At 43.7% G+C, this 20,911-nt stretch overlaps 1 protein-coding gene across 2 annotated transcripts in view; it reads left to right on the top strand.

The window, feature by feature from the left end:
• Positions 1-585: 585 nt before the first annotated feature.
• LOC116035329 (nuclear factor of activated T-cells, cytoplasmic 1-like) overlaps positions 586-20,911 on the top strand; it is a 66,486-nt gene continuing 46,160 nt past the window's right edge. The window contains exons 1-5 of one of the 2 annotated variants that reach the window (XM_031278357.2): positions 586-1,181; positions 4,440-5,532; positions 7,427-7,586; positions 16,886-17,088; positions 20,390-20,562. In XM_031278357.2, coding sequence (XP_031134217.1) covers positions 1,061-1,181; positions 4,440-5,532; positions 7,427-7,586; positions 16,886-17,088; positions 20,390-20,562 — 1,750 coding nt within the window. In that variant the 5' untranslated portion in view covers positions 586-1,060. Of the gene's footprint in view, positions 1,182-3,021; positions 3,333-4,439; positions 5,533-7,426; positions 7,587-16,885; positions 17,089-20,389; positions 20,563-20,911 lie in introns of those variants that run through there. The other variant, XM_031278358.2, reaches the window with a different exon arrangement.

The raw sequence follows: 20,911 nt of genomic DNA on the forward strand, positions 1-20,911 counted from the left end.
TCAATATTTAAGCCATCGTGGAAGAAAAAAATGACAATTTAACATCTAAAATTCCTTGACAACTGGGCAAACTCCATCGACTGAGGAAGAGTGAAGGGAAGGGCACAACCGAAAGCTCCAGAACAGCAACTAAATGGACCTTGTGCTGAAATCGTTTGTTAAATATGTGTACTATAAAAAGGTCCAGCTATAAATAAATTGACAATTATTTAAATTAACTCAAGTTAGAAATATAATTAAAAAAAAACTGTTTAATTAGCAACTTAGGGATATTTAGAATCTATTGTGACTTATATACACTGTTTTGGAATTTAAATGTAATTTCAATCTAAGACTGAATATATGTACTACAGTTTTAAGGGCAGCATTATCTTGACAAAATGATGCCTAGTGATGTAAAAACAATATGAAATTGTGACTGTAGAATAAACTTTGGGGCATGCAGGGTCTCTCTCTGTTTTTCTCTCTGTCGCTCTCTCTCACAGACCACACACACGCACGCACGCACGCGCACACACACGCACGCACACACACACACACACACACACACACACACACACACACACACACACACCTCCCACCTCCACCGATGGGATCCCAGGGTAGAAGACATCAGCAGGCGGTCCAGGAGGTTGCAGGAGTCGGTCGCGTCATCCCTGGATGGGCGGCGCACTGACAGGAGGACGGAGGGTGTTTTCCAGCTTTAAAAGCACCGGAGCCGGCCCCTCTGACAAACCGCGCTGCGTCATCGACCTGGGGAGACTCTTGAAAACCTTCATTGGGCTAAAGAGAGAGCCAAACTCACCTCCACCGCGGTGCCCGTAGCACCCCTACCTGCGCCGCTCTCCATTTCCAACAGTACACGGTTTCTCCCCGGCCGTTCGGTGCGCACAGTCCGCCTCGCTGGGCTTTCCAAGCTGTATACTCGCTTTGCCATAACTTCGCTGCGAATTATGGTTTTATTTGATGGTGTGTGAAGTGATCTAGCTCTTGCCACAGTGTCATTGGCGTTTGCTCCTTACAGTCTCACAGCCGGAGAAAGTTGCGCACCGCTTGTTGAATGCAGGATACCTTCTGCCTGAGCGGCACTTCCAAGTTCAGCTTTGGAACAGCAGCCGGTAAGGAGCGAGGACTCCAGTTTCTCACCTCTCTCGCCGCCGATATGAAGTCTGCAGAAGAAGGTAAAAAACATATTTCTTTCATTTCGATGGCATTTTTCATCCATCGTTCATCAGCTGGCGTAGCTGTGGGCTACTCATTTGATTTTAAGCTGTGTTTACACCCGGTGCTGCGGCTATAATGCAAATTGATAGGGATCTTGTGCACTACTGTAAAGTCTAGTTAAAGCATTTGGTAGGTCATAGTACAGTGAAAAAGAGCTGTCAGTGTTGGTGAACTAAAATTTATTTTTTATTTATTAATTTAAGTAGGCCTATGTTTTTTAAATAGCCTATGAAAAAATAAAACATGATAACGAGTATTATTATTTGTTTATTTTGATGAATTATTACTAGTTATTACAAGTTGTATTACTGTTCATTTTGGATGACAGTGTGACAGTTGTTTTCTAAAGATGTCACCAAATAAATGGTAGGCCTAGACACCTTTTTGCATGATCTTTGCTCTGCATGAGGATCAAATTAGCACTCACTCAACTATGAGTGCCATGCACCCATTTTACACCCACACCATTAGGTGTCTCCAGCAGCTGTCTTTGCAGGTGCTTCTCAACATGTTCAACATGTTGATGAGGGTTACACTGTGGCTGTCATCTGCACTCCTCTTGATAAGAGCTTTAAATACTTTGATTTTTATAAAAGCCTGTTAAAAAATCAGGGAGATTGTCTATTCTCCAAATGCAGAGCGAGGTCAGAGGTCAACCATACAACAGCAACATCAGTGGTTGGTTAAGATTCTGTTTCTTGTGTGGCGATACTTTATCTTGGAGGATGATTCAGCCCTACCATTAGAAGGAAAGTCTTGTTTGTTTTTAAGCTCTTTGATTCTGCATTTATGGTAGCAAAATTTGATTTGGTCCATCAGAAGTCATTGATAGTATGTCTTGTCATAATTCACAGAGTCTTCCAGTGCTGATATAACTGGCTTTTTGTGGATTTTGATAATTTCATTTTGTCTTTGAGGTTTCAGACGGACGGGTGCAGGTTGTATTATTATTAATTTCAGTCCCTCAGTCCAAAGCCTTATAATCGGTAACAGACGTGTGTGTGTGTGTGTGTGTGTGTGTGTGTGTGTGTGTGTGTGTGTGCGTGTGTGTGTGCGCGCAAGAGAGAGAGATAGAGAGTTGTGATCTGTGCATTTAGAGATCACGGGTATAGCTAGCTTGAGACGTGCTTAACCACATACAGCTTCAGCAATATGCCAAGGCCTGCTTTATTATCACACATAAAGGCCTACATAAACTCAAACGCACAGCAGATGCAAGCACGAGACACACAGACCCTTTACTGGTGTTTTGCCATAGCCCATAGTCAGCCATGTGTGATAAGTGGCCCCTGGGTTCTTAGTTCCAGAGACTGCAGATGACTTCTGTGGGCGACCACCTATCTCTCCCTGAGGTCCTGTCAGTCTGAGCCCCAGCCTAGACCACAATCCCTGTCCATAAACCCCTCCATTCTTTAGTCACGCTGGTTTGGTTGTGGGGACAGCGTGTTTTGATCGTGATAACATAATTGAGAAAAATTGTGGAGGACAGAAAGAGCACGCTATAATCTATGTGATAGTCAGTGTTTTTCGAATGAACTGCTTACACCACATTTCAAATGCACTACAAACAATTGCAGATGCTTTGACTTGAGTGCAAGAGTGAGTCATTTTCTTTTTCTTTCATTTGTTTTTGCCCCACAAACTATGATCTGGTATCATTTCATTAGTTCAGCAGATGTGACGTGTGTGACCCGGAAAAAGCCAAGTTTCAAGATCACGAGGCACACAAGAGTGAAAGTTCCAGTGTGTGTTTGAGTGGGTGGTAGAAGAAGTCAAGTATGTTGCGGCCTTTAGCGCACTGATCGCGTATACATTCAAAAGGGAAGAAGAATAACAGCTGCAACTCTGAGCAAAGTCAGTCAGGCCTGAAGTAAGGAGGTGTCACACCGGGTGGAGTGGGCAGGAGATCATCATCTGTTTACCACTAGAAGAGACCAAACCAGAGGAGAAACACATCAGAGGAGACTGAGCTGAAGGCACATGCTAGTTTTTATGTTGAAACTTAGTGTATATTGAGGCGGAGATGAGTTTCCAACATGAAGAGCAAGAGTTTGATTTCAGCTATCTGTTTGAGTACAGCCAAGGGGTCCAGAATGAACCAGAGAGAGGTGGGTACAGTGCAGGGTGTCTTTACTTTATTTTATGTCTTGTACATTGCACAGTGTGAGGGCACTCCTGTGTACTGGGATCAAAAAGACTTCAGAAGTCAGTGTGTTTCTGTGTAGGACTGTAAACGACTCTGCATTTAGAGATGACTAGTTTTATTTGAATTTTATAATGTTCTGAAGTCTTGGTTTTGTGAATATGTGTCAAAAGTAATGAAAGGTGTGACTGAACGTATCTCATATTTCATAATCACCTCTGAAAATAGACTCGTATAAACTAATTTTAGACTGCCTACCCACATATTATGTGGTGTGTGACAGATTCATCATTTCGTGTGATGCACAGCATTGTGGTTAACAAATATAGCGCGCTGCTTTAAGGGGAATGCCCTTCACCGAGTTTCAGACCGAATGGTATTCATTCTTTGACCACTTTTAACCTCACTGACATTATCAATAAAAAGGCTGGCATTAGGTTTACAACTTATGACACAGCCAAGGCTAACTGAAGTGGCATACCTGCGAGGCTGCATGTGCTTCGACTGACTGAGTTTGTATGTCAGTGCACTTGTCTGCCCGTGATTTCGCTTGCTTGTGCCTGCCCTTTGTTTGTGTGTGCACCGCGGCGCATCTGTGTGTAACGCTGCAGCAAACTCCCTTTGACTTAATCACAAGCTCAGAGCGATGCGAGAGTGCTGTCAGTTTTCCACAGGGGAGGGCCTAATTCACTCAGTGAGTGATGCAATCAATCAAATAAAGCATCCATCAGCGCTGCTGGAGGAATTTGTGTGGAGTACATATGACGGCAGGGAGTGCCAAGTAGAGCCTTAGATGAACTGATCAAACAAACAGAGTGGCTGTGCAACTTGCGACTACACAGCAACCACATACAGTAACTGCTTTGAGATGATTGCTAAGCTTCTTCAGATGTTTATAAAGAAGGGAGGCAGTCATTCACTGCGAGACATATTGGTATGATTTGTGTAGGGGTATTGTTCTAAAATGTAATCAGAGTTCATTACCGGCATAATGTTATGGTTCTGAGCATTTGCAGTGGCATGTTGTCATATACTATATTTCAATATACTTACAGTATGCTTCTTTTTTCAGATGCATACAGCTACACACCAAATGTCAGCCTGTCCCTTCCACTGGGCATGGGCAACCCCTGTCTGGCTAATCACTACCACACCTTACAGTCCAGCCCAGTCATCTCCGTTTCCTCCTGCCACCAAACAGGCTACAGCCTCCAAAATGATAACCATGCAGCATCAGGCTATTACCTGCCCCACGGCCTGAGACCCAATGGAGCCCCTGCTCTGGAAAGCCCCCGTATTGAGATAACTGCCTACAGCCAGTACCCCGAGGATGAGGTCGAAGAGAGCAGCAGTGAGGACCACATCATCAAGCGAGGTGTAAACTCCATTGTGACGCTGACGCTGCCCAATGCAGACGGCTACCGTGACCCCAGTTGCCTCAGCCCTGCAAGTAGCATTTCCTCACGTAGCTGTAACTCAGAGGCTTCTTCTTACGAGTCCGGCTTCTACAACTACGACAACTCCCCACAGAACTCCCCCTGGCAGTCTCCCTGCGTTTCTCCCAAAGGCTCATCTTCGCTAATGTCTTGCCCACATGCCAGCGGTCCTGTAGCTTCCCCGCACCATTCACCCTCCACCTCTCCTCAGATAGGAGCCGTGGCCGAGGAAGGCTGGCCGACACAACTTCGTGGCTCCAGGCCTAACTCCCCTTCCTGCAGCGGAGGCGGTGGAGTCAACGGCGGAAGCATGGGGAAGAGAAAGTACAGCCTCAATGACACCACCTACCGTCAGACATCCTGCTCACCCAAGCAGTCACCCATCCCATCCCCACATGGCTCCCCCAGGGTTAGCATCACAGATGAGAACTGGCTCGACAACACCAACCAGTACACCAACTCTGCCATCGTGGCCGCCATCAACGCTCTGACCACAGATGGAGTGGTAGACATGGGGGAGGGAATCCCAATCAAGACGCGGAAGACCATGCTGGACCACTCCATGAGCCTGAAGGTGGAGCCTGCTGGCGAAGTGCTGGGTCTTGATGGGGAGCTCTGCCATGAGGACTACCCCTCCCGCCTGGCCCTCAAGAAGGAGAACTACTGCGGAGGGTTCCTGGATGTGCCCCAGCATCCGTACTCCTGGTCTAAACCCAAGCCTTACCTCAGGTAGGTGGAGCTGCTTCAGCAACTCAGCAAACAGTGTTAAACCAATCCAGTAGTACTTATTTGGACAGACACATTCTGTCTGAGGAATACTTTAATATTTTTCAGACAGTGCAAAGGAAAAACAATCCAATGCCACTACGTTGCCCCGTTGTTGTCTTTTCATTTCCATTTAGTGTTAATTTATTGCAAGGACAAGATTTCTAGGGCTGCAACTATCGATTAATCTGTCGATTGTTTTCTCGACAGAAAATGGTGAATAGATGAGTGAAGAAACTAGAAAATATTCCCATTTAAGAAGCTAGAATCAGATGATAATAAATAGTTGGCGATTAATTTAATAGTTGACAACTAACCAATTAATCGAGTAATCTGTGCAGATCTAAATATTTCAGTTTTAGTTTTTCATCTTCAAAGGCCTTATCAAAAGAAAGAAAGAAAGTTGAATGCTCTTCACTTCCAAAGGAATTCTCTTTGAAGATCAAAACTATTTCATAAATCATATTTCACAGGGTGGAATTGCCCAGCATGTTTGTGGCATTGTTGCTATAGCAACCCTCACACAAAAACGCATATAGACACAATCATACAAATACACACATGCCCTCACCTACATCATTGATTTTGACTTTTGAGCAAAACAAGCTTTTTCATTTCAATTGTGTCTCTTTTTCCCAAGCCAATAACACACTCGCCTGTCGGAAATCAAGTGTTTGATTAAGATAGCGGGCAACAGGAAGTATTGCTGACAGGCCTGACTGAAGGGGAAGCAGCCTGTGGGTTAATCAGCTGGCTCGCTGCTGTGGTCTGTCGCGCCATCAGCCCATCTCTTTCTGTGCAGCTAACCTGATGTCATGCACTGACTGGGCAGATAAAGCCCCGCGGGGGGAAATCAGTTCGTTTTGGGTCAACAAACAGCCCGCAAGTTCCACAAAGATGCCAGAGATTGTTTTCAGTTGAGCCACCCTTCGGGTCAGGGCTTTGCCTTTACCAGGCATCCGGCATATCGAAATATTGTCTTGCAAATGTTTGTTTTGGTTTAGATATCTCCACGGTGTTCACATGGGAAGCTCTGACTCTCCATCTCGAGAACAATGATGTTAAAAGAGGCCAGCTGTAGCTCTGAGAAAGAGATATCATGCTTCAAGGCAGGGTGTGCTGCTGACCTTATTCCATGGTATAACACTATTGTCTTTAATACTTGTGTGGCTGTTCTTTAGAATTATACAATCATTAATTTGGAATGGTTAATAATTGTATCAAAGGACGATTGCCAGTTTGTGAGATTTGTTTTTGTGCCCTAGAAATGTCTGTCCTCCCACTGTCACTCACTTAACTCCCTGTGTCTGTTTCCACCTGTCACACCATAATACAAAACACACTGCTGTGTAATCAGGGCACATTCGTCTCTCATTTATTTTTCATAAAAAGGGCCACTAATTATTACCCAGGCCAGAGGAATTACACACGTCAACGTATGACTTCAATTGATTAGATTACAGAGCATGATGAAATGGAGAAGGATCAAGCCAGGTGGATTACAACAAAGTGTCCTAATTTGAGGCTAATTTAAAAGCAAGTTTAGAACTTTTTGATTCCAGTAACCATGGCAAAAATGCAAGCACGCTGTTACTACATTGGCAAATCAAATGTGACTATGGTTTTAAGAATATAATAGAATCAAATAAAATACAGAAAGAAACATAAACATAACCATGTTCCATGTTTTATTCTAAGCAGAGAATATTAGACGCTGAGTTTTTAGCACAGAAAGTACAAATCGTGCATGGACTAGATACAAGGTAATTTACTATGATAGCAATCAGTGGTAGAGTAAGAAACAGACATTGTGTGTATTGTTATTTTATCCTAATAAAAATGTGTCATGTAATTGCAGCCCATCTATGCCAGCTCTTGACTGGCAGCTTCCGTCCTGCTCTGGCCCATACAACCTACAGATCGAGGTGCAGCCAAAGTCCCACCACAGGGCCCACTATGAGACTGAAGGCAGCCGCGGGGCGGTGAAGGCGCTGTGTGGTAGCCACCCTGTAGTACAGGTATGTCACCAGCACTGTGTTAGCCAGCAAATGTTTTTCAGATTCACTGTGCACACTTGTGTTTATCAGAGAGGAGGTTAGCTTTGTGTGTTTAAGTACCAAGTAGAGAAGTGCATGCTGACTGATTAAAGACTGTCCAACAACGAGCTAGCTAAGTTTGGCTGTTGTTGACTTTATGACAGCATGTAGTCTCCGAGCAAAGTCAGAGCAGCCATGACATGTCTTTCATTAGTCTAGACTCTGACATTATCTTGCTATTTATTTCTTTATTTTTTCTTTATTCAGAGAAATCTTGGTTACGCTTTACTTGAAGGTATCTACATAAGCGTGACATGACACTGTCATGAACGTGTCATAAACATTATAAACAAGTCATAAACGTTTATGACATAATGCTTCTGTCAGACAGTGTCATTCGGTTTTTGTCATGACAAGTTAGGGTTAGAGTTAGGGTTAGGGTTCATGTGTCATGACAGTGTCATGTCACTCTTATGTAGATACCTTCAAGTAAAGTGTTACCGAAATCTTTAAATCCACCAACAGATTTGAGCAGCAGGTCTTTATCTATTAAAGTTTGCATTAGACTATTATAAACTTTTTGGAAAAATAAACCACTAGTCAAATATAACTTTACAGAATATTCAATGTGTCATTCAATTAGCATTGCAAACTTGTCAAACCACTTGACAACAGCAGATCTCAAAAGCCCTTAAGCCATTCCTGTAACTTTTCCATACGCACTTCACTGTCTATATGTGTCCGTATGTGCTCGTACGCTATGTTATTAATGCTCCCTGAAGCCGGGAGTCAATCTACTGCTGCAAAAGGTCGCCCTGACCAGCAGCAGTGCATGCTGACTCAATTAGTATAGAGCAGGACCCTCGCCTCTCACTATTGTGCTTGGCGAACACTTAAAGAGCACACGTCAGCCTCACTGGCAGCGCACCACAGAGCTCCTTTCTCTTCTACACTGTCATCACACTGCGCTGACATCTTGGTTTACTCAAGGTGGAGATCCAGCGGTGTGTTTGCTTGTCCTTAGGGTTGAGCGTCAATTTGCCTTTAATCCTTTGAACTCTGCAATAGAAATAGTCCGCCCGTGCCTACATTGGTATTTTTGCTTATTGCGATGTCATCTCTTGTAGTAAATGCTCCATATCCCTAAAATCAGTACAACCTAAGCTAAAAGGTTACGTAGGTCAATAAACCATAATACTTATTACAAGTATTTATCATCAATAAAAAGAAATACAAAAATCTGTGTTTTCATCAAATATGACTCAATAAACACACAAAACGTTTTGATCCAAAAGATTTCTAAATGTAGAAACATGGACAAAATACTTCTTAACACTCCAGAAGTTATCATCATCACAAGTGTAGAACGTAATGGCGCAAAGACAGAAGCCTTAGCTTTCGGCTGCAGTAAGAATGAATGCTCTAGCTGTTATGGTTTTTAATTTTAATCGATTTAAACAGGATCATGGAAACAATGATCTCTTGGGCCGCCAGCCAGAGGTCGGTTCTCTAAGGGTTAATGTCAAAATGAAACTGCATTTAACCCTAATAATATATGTTCATTGATTATGATTTTGTTACTGGATTTAAAGATTTCAGGTAGCATTATGTTCTATTATATATCATGCATGCGGCCAAAGCAAACACTGCACCCTGAGAATTTTTTTTTCCGAATCGGTACACTTTCAGGTTGGTGGTCCATCCTTGTCACACACGTAGCAATAGACGTCGTTAGCACCCCAGCTGTTTTGTAAATAGATGTTGTCAGCACACCCTGGTCTGCTCCACGTCAAACGCACTTGACAGCAGCTGTTGGCCAACGTGGTGTTATAAACACAGGCCTGTCAGCCTTCAGGTTCTCTCTGTAAATACAGGTAATCATTCCCCTTCATTACAAATCTTTGTATATCAACATGCGGGTGGATCAACGTTTTACCCTCGCACCTCCCCCATGAGGCTGACCAGACTGGGCCAGCCATGCACGGCTGTGGCAGGTGAGGCTGGTTTTGATTTCGGTTACATTACTTTCTGACTCTCTTTCGAGGGCCAGAGTAAAAAGTCCTGAGTAAGCGTCCTGTGTCTCTTTGCATACACAATGTTGTCCAGATTTAGATGGATGACTCAAGTTGTTTATTTCATACTACGAAGGCACTGATTTATTTGCCAACTTTGCGAGGTTGGTTATTAGTAAGTAGAAGTCATGGAGAAAATATGATGACAGCTGCTTTATCATCACCCCCCCCCCCAACACACCCACACCCACACACACACACACACACTTGCATACCTCACAATTTACTCTTACTTTTGAGTGAGGAGTGATTTATGCATGTGCAGTCAATTGGAATATCTTAAGGGTTTCATAACGGTGGAAACCACTGGAAGCATGGCAGTTGGTAGAGAGACAAATTTGTAAGGACTACGCAATCATGTGTACATGCTCAAGGGTACAGTGTAGAAAAAAAGAGCATGTAGTGTATCTTTCAGGGATGTTTTTGCACAGTTTGGGAGTACAAATCCTAAATCAGACTGCCTCGCTCTCTGTTGCTCTCTTAGTCTTTTGTTGTGGTGTTGGGTTAAACTGTGTTGTCTTGGAGGATAGAGCATGCTGTAGTCCCCAGTGCCCTATGATAATGAGTGGCAGTCGCTGGATGGGTGAGGCGCAGTCAAGGAGAATGAGCGTATAATGACACAGAGACATGGGTGTAGGAAGCAGCTAAAGGAAGTGTCTCTCTGTGTGTGTGTGTGTGTGTGTGTGTGTGTGTGTGTGTTTGGTGTGTGTGTGTGCTTAAGATTGGAGCGAGTAGAGAGAAAGAGAGGGTAGGGGCAGAGGGAGGCACCAGGCAGCTGGGGCTTGGCTACCCCTGGAGATGTTCTGTATCCTGCTGATTAGGGCCTGGGTGGTACTGAGGTTGGATGAGCATAGCAGTGGTGGGGGGTGGTGGTGGATAGGAGTCCCAGCACCCATCGGACACCACCTCCCCTTTCCATGCACCGGTGCCTCTCTGCCTCCCTGGGGGGCCTGAGGATGTCACTCCTTGTGAACCGTTCATCCTTCAACCATCTCCCAAAACCCACACCAGCGGGCCTCCCTCGGTCCAAGCCCAGTCATCCACAGCGCTTTCGTGTTTTTAGCTCATGGACGATCAGACTCGCGCGCTATGAGCGATAGTGACATGACAGATGAAAAACATGAAGGGACACACTGTTTCTACAGCTTCCAGTTCCCCCCGGAGAGACAGCAACTGACAGATAATCAAAGCAAGGCGCTCAACTGCACAATTACAGTTGTTGTCTTGTTCTTCAATAACGAGCAGAGGTGTTTTCGTGACAAGAGTTAAGCGTCTGTAAGGTCTGACATCATCCTAGGCTGCAGCAGATCAACCACACCACATTCAGTGCACCCATTGTGGGATGGGTGGGTGGGTGGGGAGAATGGAGTGTCTGTGCTCCAGCCACACACCGATGAAAACCTCTAGATTATAGGTTAACTCGACTCATTACCCCTCTGCTGCTTGCACCGGCTCTCTGCGCTTCCTGTTCCAAATCTCAGTCATTTATTCTGGACTCGCGCTCCGTCCTTCCATCCCCTCCTCCGCATCCGCAGCCTTTTACCCTCCTCTCTCCTGATTGGTCCACTCTGTGACCCCCGCGGCTGCTTTTCCACTTTATTTACTGCAGCAGACCACAACGCCATTAAGAGGATCTAGGGTACTCTATCGGCTCCTCTCACACTGTTCCAGTCTCTCCCCTCTCTCACCACAGCTAAGCCAAACGTCTACAGGGTGATTTTTGAAGCCGTGCTCAGAAAAAAAAACAACCTGGTCTACCTTCACTCAGAATATCACCGTGACATTGATTGATGGCTTTTTCCAGCGGAGAACTGTGGGAAAAAAGTGGAATTGCGTCAAATCATTTTCATTGAGAGTATATTGACCAAGGTGTGACCTGGCTCTGATCTAAAATGTGGGTTCAGTTGAAGATGTTGCAAAGGCTTTCAGCTTCAACCTCAGTCAGGAAACACACAGACATCCGCTAGGCCCTTTAGTAACAGCAGACAGCAACACCTGTGGAGTATTAAACCTATCGCGCAGCGCAGTCCTGCATATGGCTAGTTGGAATAGGATAATGACTGGCCTATAGGGCTTTCCCCCTCACGCATACACACACTCGAGCTCTCATTAAGTCTAAAGCAGCAACAGACATGGTGTAATTTCAGCAGGATGTGGCCATCATCCCTATTAACGTGTGCGTGACTTAATACCCATCTCCCTTCCTCTGCAAATGTATGTAATGCACATCAAATTTGCAGTATGTTTCCGCCACGACAACATGAAAGACCTTGGTAAACATGTGCTCGGTTCTTCGCATGTGCGGTTTCACCTTGGGATCCGGTGGTCGCTGGCTGCGTAATGTCTCAGAAAAAACAAAAAAAACCTGATGTACTGCATCCTATACTGTAGCTGCTAATTGCTCATTAAACCTACTGCCGCCTCTTATTTGATATTCAAAAGGCTTGGTGTACCCTGTAATGCTGTTAGAGCTTAGTCAGGGCTGTTATTCGTTGCCCAAAGGGGTATTTATGCCACTCTTAAATTGTGGTTCTCCATCTGCGGGGCTTCCCTTACACTTGTATTGGGCTACCACTAATTACCAGTTAATAGCAAGTGGAAAAAATGGAGCGATATGTGTATCGTTTTCACTGGTTTGAGGTGATAACCAGACAACCCACAGATTTATGAGGTAAGACACTGGTGGGTAGTTGTGCTATTGGGGGGCACAGCAGTCATCCGTGCATCATCTTACTCATATTCTTTGTAGGTTTGGATGATATTTCTCATGGCAGGCTATGCTGGTTCTTTTTATATGGAATTTGGACCCTCACTGGTCTAGACATGGGCTAGAGCTTGAAACTATGCCCTAAATGACATAACACTAAAGGGCTCAGTTCAACAAAAAAAACTTTGAGGGATATAGCTGTTTGGTTGCTTATAAAAAGGAGCAGCTTTCGGAGCGATGGAAATGCAGCACATTAAAGGATTGCATATGTTGCCTTATGCTTTCAATATGAGGCACTGGAGACATTACAAGGGCAGGAGGGTGATGGAGTAAAGTCTGGAAGGAGAGACAACTTGGATGAGTGTACATTTAATTGGATACAGCAAAGGCTGGCTGTGTGACTGTCAGAACTTGACAGAGAGCGGGGAGCGTGATAATGGGAAAAAGCCTGAATCTGCTGTTGTATTTCTCCTCTTCCCCCTCTCCTCTGCTGCTTCCAGTCGTCTTCTGCTTCTCCTCTCCCCAATTCTCTGCGCCACGTGGACCTCTACGAGTCATGACATTTCTCCAGGCAGTGATGAAATCACCGTGGAGGGATAGAAGGCAGCCTGCTGCAGGCCTGTAGAGTGTATTCACACTCAATTTCTAGCCAGGCCAGACACATCTAATTTACCAGCAAGTCGTTATTAAACATTGCACATTCAAAACTACTGAGGCCAGGTGCCGGCAGAATTGAGAATGTCACTTTTACTAAAGAAATTGGTGGGTAAAATGTGCTATGAAAAAAATATTCATATATTAATCAGTTAAAAACACGCCCTCTGTCATTATTTTATCACAACTGATTTTCAGTGAGTGATGTAAAAAAAATTAAGAAAGAAAAAAAAAACTTTTGGGTCCATCATCTCGATACAGATGATGGATCTGTAACGGCCCATAGGAATTGGGAGATGGATGGTGGAAAGTGGATGGGATGCAACCTTCTCTCCCTTTTTAGCTCGACACCCCTCCACATCATCACAACTGACCCAGACAATACAGCTGCATACAATTACACAATTAATGCATCAGCTGCCATATCCACAATGTTTAACTTGAGCCTCAGCTATCAGAAATGGCTCGTGCAGCAGCGGCTTGTGGTGGGAGGTGTAAATGGATCTAGCTGACACAGTGGCAGACGTTGGCACCCTGAAACAGCTGCAAATCAAGCCTTGATTCAAACTCGGTTTAGATTATCTCAAAATAAATATACAGTACGTGTGCCAGATAGGCTGCAGTTACAGCTAGAAAAGCTCATCTGGTCAAAATTAGCGGCGCTCTGGTCCAACCTCACAGGCTGCATTAGACACAAATACAAAGCTGAGGTCACAGGTGTGTGTCAAGCCTCTGTCGTCGGCCTGAACTTAGCGTTTACGACACTATCTTGACTTTTTTCCCCGTCTTATTCTCCCTTTGAGAATAAAATGAAGAAGTAAGTTTTGCGCTCTGCTCATGGTGTGCATTTGAGTGAGCATCCCAGGAGTTTAGCAGAAGCAAAGCGGGGGTCTTAGGGAGAGGGTCAGAGGAGCACATATGGTAAAGGAATCGGGGGAGGTCGCCCAGGGGGGACTAGACCGCCTTGCTTTGCTGCTGGGAAGACCAGCATCACCAAGCGGACTACCTGACCTCATTAATCACTTCCTCTCCTCCATGAGGTCACGACGGCTTTGAGTGTGTACGCCACCGTCATCCTGTGCTACCGCAAAGACGAGTGAAGGGTTAAAGACCCCCTCCTTTCCCTGCCTCTCTTGTGGGCCTCCTTACAGCCACGTGGCGGCTGAGGTAATGGTTGAAGGTCACCAAGAAAACCAAAGAGGTTTACTGAGACAAAAGTGACAGGCGACACAGCTTTGTAGCTGCATTTTTATTAAATCATAGGGGAACGTCATGCAATTTAACGCTCCGGTGTTTCAGATTTGTACCTCATGCTCCACCATAGCGGTCTCACGAGTCAATACACAAGTAACTGGTAGCATGTGTGGCTATGGATAATTACCTCTGGTGACACCATAAGTAAAATATAACAAGCAGAGCGGGGTCTGCCGGTGAGATCACCGCATAGATGAAGTGGTCCCTTGGGATGCCAAGACTTCAAGAAGCTCCTGACCTCGGCCTAACTCACTGATGACTAGCATGTGTGACTAGCTCACAGGTCAAGACAGCTGCTAGAGACACTATGCGGAGCCGAAGAGAAAAATAGGACGGTCGGAACTTGAGATGAATGACAGCCTTAGCTTTACCGCTCCCTTTGCACTTCCTCGATATCTGAATCAAAGCAAAGCCAGATAACCACTGGTGCTGTGATTATTGAGACATGTGGATATATGCTCTACTCCAGTGGCTAGTCATATCCTATTTTTATTCAGCATAATTAAGACTTAAAAGTTTTTCTACTGGGAAGGAAAAGAACACATCCTCCGCTTTGTCCCATATCCAAAAGATCTGTCATCAAGTACAGACCAAAGGCATTTAATCTTCAAGTTTATTATGAGGCCAGACAATGTTTAATACAGTATCCAAACAAATTTGTTCTCGAACCAAAGACATTAGGTGTCCATGACACTGCAGCACTAATTTCCACAGACTACTAATGATGTACTTTCGCTCTCCAGTCGTCCTATCTACCTCTTCCTCACACCCCCATCCCTGACTGCCCTCACAAAGGTGATTATAAACCCATTAATCAGATTATGTCATAGGTTACATGTGGTCTGCATTTCGTTATATGACTCAGTGTCTTAGATAAACAACAGGGTTCTTTTATTCCATCTGACGATACCACTGTTTTCACTCGAATGGAGCTCAAAGAAAATTGGCCCGAAGCGATGCGCTCGTGGGTGCTGGGGTAATTGACCAATTTGTGGGATTTTTTTTAGATGACCGTGGCTTGGGGAGCCCTTGTGTACAGTAAGTGATCCTGCACAGTAAATGTCACATGCGGTCAAGTAGCCACCTGGGTGGATCCACGGAGGTCTACACGATGAGAGGTGTCCTCTCGGTTTGAACCAGATGGATCCTGCAGTGGTCTGACATTTGGAGAGATTTCTGAGTCCACACCAACATCTGCCCAAATGACCACTTTGCACTGCATAGAGCAAGCATATCCTGGGAGGTCTCAGTTCCACCAGAAAGCCACATTTGGTTGGCAAATTATTCTGGTCAGAAATCACTCACAAAGTATCAGTTGTCCTTCACCACACTTTGGAATTTGCAACCCTGCCTCTTTGTTCATATTTTTGAGTCATTACACACTTGGTTAAATCATTAAATAATGTTTTTTTTAGACATTGTCAGAAAATGATCCAGGGATGTAAATTGGCAGTTACACTTTATATTTGAAGTGCCGTTGACCCCAAAAGTCAATAGTACTTGCTCCATAGCTATGCATAGCTATGGAGCTTTTCTTCTCTTTTTTTTTAAAGATTTGATCTTTTTATTACTTGAGCAGTAGCAGCTAATGGAGGCCTTCAAGAGGAAGTGGTAGTTGTTTGAAGTGGTGGTTGTGATACAGGAGTCTCTTTCATCACAGTGGGACACAGTCTGTGAGCTTTAATGGAAATCATAATGCATGTTCATAACTGCCCGAAGGTAAAGGGTCTGGATCCCGTCTGCATGCCAAGCTCTGCAAAGTGTTTTGGTGTTAATATATTTAGGTGTAAAGTTTGCTGAATTTGCAAGCACTGCGCCTATATAGGAACATTTATTTCGCTTTAAATGTATGTTGATATTTGTCATAGAAAGACATTTGGACATTGTGTCCACTGGTGGTTTGTTGAACACAAGTGCATGCCATGATTCTAACTCCATTTTTATTTACACAAATGATTTTAAAGTATGGTTTGTCAATGTCTGAATTTTCTTTCCACCCTTTAGATGCAACTCATATTATACAGGGGAATTGCTATTAGCCCAATCATTAGTTTCATAATGTTTAAACTTTATAGACTGTGATCATCTCATCTTGAGGCTGACCTGAGATGATTGCCCTAGTTTCTTATTCTGTGTCTGTAAGGCCACTTTCAACTGAGTCACTTTTGACTGCTTGCCTCTCTGTTGGCACTTTTTTAACAGCAGCAGTGAGATTGTAATGAACAGTGAAGTGATGGGAAGCTGGCCTCTCCATTAGCCTCCATGTCTGTACTGAGGAGATCCCTACCCCAGACAGACTCAGAGACATCCAAAAACCTTTTTTTTCACCCTCCCCTAAAGTAATGTAGAATTAGCTCAATGAAGGAACAGCAAGGACCACTGAAAATGGTCTCCAACCCAACCAAAAAACAAACAAATCAAAGGGGCATATTTCCGCAGCCCCTCTACCATGTCAAAGCTATCATTAAAGGCCCCTTTAACTGTCATTAGCCGATGTGCATTTAATTTCTATTTCCTAAATGAGGGGTTGCCTGAGATGGTGGTCTTAAAACCTGATGTTGCCTCTCACCTGGGTCCCTTTGTTCTCCCTCCAGCTTTATGGCTACATGGAAAGCGAGCCGCTCACCCTGCAGCTGTTCATAGGGACCGCAGACGACCGCCTCCTGCGACCACATGCCTTCTACCAGGTTCACCGCATCACTGGCAAAACCGTCTCCACCGCCAGCCATGAAGTCATGCAATCCAACACCAAAGTTCTGGAGATCCCTCTGCTGCCTGAAAACAACATGAGGGCCATGTGAGTGCTCTTAGACCTCCACAAGTCGCCTATCAATCTTTTTCTTTTCACATTTGTCACTGGTAACCCCTACTTTAAAATAAACCCACAAAAACACACACTCTTCTCTCTCTCTCTCTCAGCACCTTCCTCTTTGCGTTAGCTCTACAAACAGAATGCCTGATGATAGGTAATATACAGCACACACTTCTAAATAGACCTCCAAAACTGAGATCTGTGCTTTCACACCAAGAGATGCATGAGTCGACAGAGTTCATGGGTGACTCATTTCGGACCAATGTGCGCAGGGACTCCAAAGGCTATAGGCTTGCAGTTGTAAAATAAATGTCAGACCAGGAGCCCGCATGGAAGTCTATTTGGAGAAAGTTTTGCACAAATAATATCTTAAAAATGAACAGTCATGAAATGCTAAGAGTTCCATGGTTGTCATGTATGGCTTGGCCAAAATTTACTAGCAACTTGAATGTATTAGAAAACCACTAGTGGACTGAACATGTCTGGTAAAAGGAACATTGCACCCCAAAATCATGATCCAGATTGTGGGATGCTCACAATTACTCATAGCCCTGTAGCCTGCAATGTGCAATGGAAAACTGAACTGCAATAGAATAGCAATAGCAAAACAATGTTGATTAATGACCATTAAAATATATATAGCCTAGAGGAATAGAAATTGACAACTCTAAATAATTAATATAATATATAATAAATATAAGCCTTTTCCATAGCAGACATTTTGACTCGTTATAGTAGGAAAAACACAGGTGTTACTAATAACAGTAATGGTGCCGTTCAATTAATTATCATCGCGTTTTTCCTACTGTGACATGTCAAACTGTCTTCTGTGAAAAAGTCTTTTCTTATAAATGAACAAGCTGTGTTACAGGAATTAGCTCTTTTGCTTCATTCACATAGCTATACTTCAGCTAACAAACAGCAGCATTGTTAGCCAACTCTGAAGCACTTGAAGGTTGTGTTCACACACAATTTGCCATTACCTGCTCAAATTTGCTACCTGGATGTTAGCTAGCTGGGGTGGCTGTCTGCTCTTTTTGAGTTCCGGTGGTCTATGAACTCAATCAGAAATTACCGGCAATTTTTTAATTCGTGAAAGTGAATGTGTGGTTAGAATTGCATAAAATACTCTCCTAAATATAGGCTAACCATGGTTTACCTTTAAAAAACATGAGCAATTTGCTAGTCCTCTCTCATCCTTCCCCCGGACTTGCAGTAATCCAAGGGGCTGTGCTCTGCAGTGTGTCCAGGCAGTAAGCTCCTGTCCTGGGGCTCCTAGGCTGCAGTGAATTGTTTTGGACTGGGGCCCAGAACTCTGGGTTATGGATAAAACTGCTGTATCTAAACATAGGTTACATAAGACCGTTTTTAAGACCTCTTTCTGCACCTCAAGTTTATCCTTCTCCGTTTGAAATTTTAAAAACCGTAGGCCTACATGTTTATGTAAGAAAGAATCAGTAATGATTTAATACATCTCTGTTTTATTTGAATGTTTGTTTAAATGCAGGAGATTCTGAAGATATTTTTATAGGACATGAGAGTTTCCTGACTGGACAGTGGCCTTCTTTGGTTGAGCATGGATGATTTTAACATTCACTGCCTTGCAATATAATTTCCAACAATACCACAACATCCCATATTTAGGGGCGCCCCTCACCCATTTGACTTAATGTGCCCCCGAGGATGAATACAATATTGAAAAAAAATATTCAAGAGGAAGTTTCTGTTCCTCTTTGTCGTAAGCACAAGCTAAATGATGAGGAGTAAACATTCTCTCTTTCTCCACTCAACTATCTGAAAGGTCAAAGAAAAGCCTTCAACTGTCTCTTTCCACTGAGCTGTTTAACAGTCGTCTTGATAGCGCAGCATCCATCCCTCTGCTGCCGTGCCAACAATCATTTGATCGCTGTGTGGGATGCAGACAGCTGAGAACTGCAATCAAACTTTCAGAAAGTTTCAATCTGTCTTTATTTCCTCTTCTAGGAAAATTCATCTCATTCACATAGAGTAGCTTCATTTAAAGTATATTCCCTTCTGCAAATTCATATCATACTGATTAATTTTGAAGAACTTGTAACACATCAGTAAGGTGGTGCTTAGAATAAGTTGTTGACTGTTATCACTACAGTTACTATGAAACAGTTGTTTTGTAGCTCACATATTGACCATGTCTTCTTGCTGGCAGAGAAGACTACTCTCTAAACATTTCCTTGCTGGAGATTCAACTTGGGCTTGTTTTAAAACTATATCCACCACACAACACGTATATCATACAAGGCTGATAAGAAGAGGGTATAGCATTGCCTGTTATGTGTTCTTATTTATTCAGATTGTCCAAACCAAAGTCAAGGGGAGAAATGAATTGGTATAAAACCTGACATTTACCCTGTTCCAGGAAATGTGCCAAAAAAGCTACCATGTAAAATAATCTAAATGCCAAACCATATCCCATTCCCTCACTTTTTTACCAGCCACACTAGTTTTATTTAAATTCATAAAAGGCCATGTCTGAAAATGAATGCCTTTTTTCCACTAAGAAAAGGGAAAGAAAATTCACCCCTTTACCTCCCAAATTGTGAAATGACATAAAGACAGACAGCTTAGAAAAGAGTCTAATGCTACACGTGGCAATGATTAAAATAGGTTTTACCCCTAAACATATGAAGTGTAAGGCTTCAATGGCGTGAAGGCGCTGGAGAGGCTTGGTGCACTCAGATAGCAATAAAGTGACTTTGTGTATAGTGACTGCAGCTGATGGGACCTTGTTTGATGGTGGTAAGCCATGGTGTGCTCCGTCCAGAGGATCCCTCCAGAGAACTGCTAATTCTTGGGCCATTGAACCCTTTAAAACTGTGATGTGAAGTCATTAATGTCCAACTCTCTGTCTTTGATGACATGCTGGATTAATAATGACACGGTCGCGCTCCAGTGGACTTCCAGTGCCTGATCTGTAACACCAGCAGGGACTTTGCTGCTGGTCGTATAATGTGCAGCTACTCTGCTCAGTGTCTCTGTTTAAACAGCCAGAGTCGATGAATCAAATCTGCTCCCATTTTAGCCTTTGTCCATAACAGTACCTTCTGTAGAAAAGATTCTGTAGGGAATATCCTGTGTGAGTATACGTTGTGTAGCAGAGAAAGCAGCTATTGATGCTTTTAGAGACAGTTGCTTTGTAATAGCATACAGCTACGCTGTGAAACAAAACAAAACACTTTTCCATTATCTTAAATATATGTCGTATTTGAAATATGGTGTTAAATTTGACCCTTTCCTGCCTCTGTCCCAGAATTGATTGTGCAGGGATCCTGAAGCTGCGTAATTCGGACATTGAGCTTCGCAAAGGAGAAACAGACATCGGACGCAAGAACACACGCGTGAGATTGGTGTTTCGCGTGCACATCAACCAGCCCAACGGCAGGACAGTGTCCCTACAGGCTTCTTCGAACCCCATTGAATGTTGTAAGTCACACACTCACAAACTGGCATGCCTTTTCTATTGGCTTTCCACTTAAGCAAAAGGTGGCATCTATTGTTGTAATCCAATAAACTGAGCTACTATTTTATTACTTGCTGGAGAAAATTCAGTGCCTCTGCAGCCAATAAGCTTTATATGATCAAAGCAATTTGCCAAGGCAATAGATGCATTGTACATGATGCCAGACACACGTGTTATCTATCTCAATTCGCAGTTTACGACTGAATGCACACGTTATTGTGGTAAGACTACCCCATTAGCGCAGGTTCCACAAAGGTCATTTGCCAGCCCTAGTTTTGGCACGGGTGAAGGAGCGCATTGAAAGAAAGCTCT

Source organism: Sander lucioperca, chromosome 10 (assembly GCF_008315115.2).
Source record: "Sander lucioperca isolate FBNREF2018 chromosome 10, SLUC_FBN_1.2, whole genome shotgun sequence".
NCBI classification, from domain to species: domain Eukaryota; kingdom Metazoa; phylum Chordata; class Actinopteri; order Perciformes; family Percidae; genus Sander; species Sander lucioperca.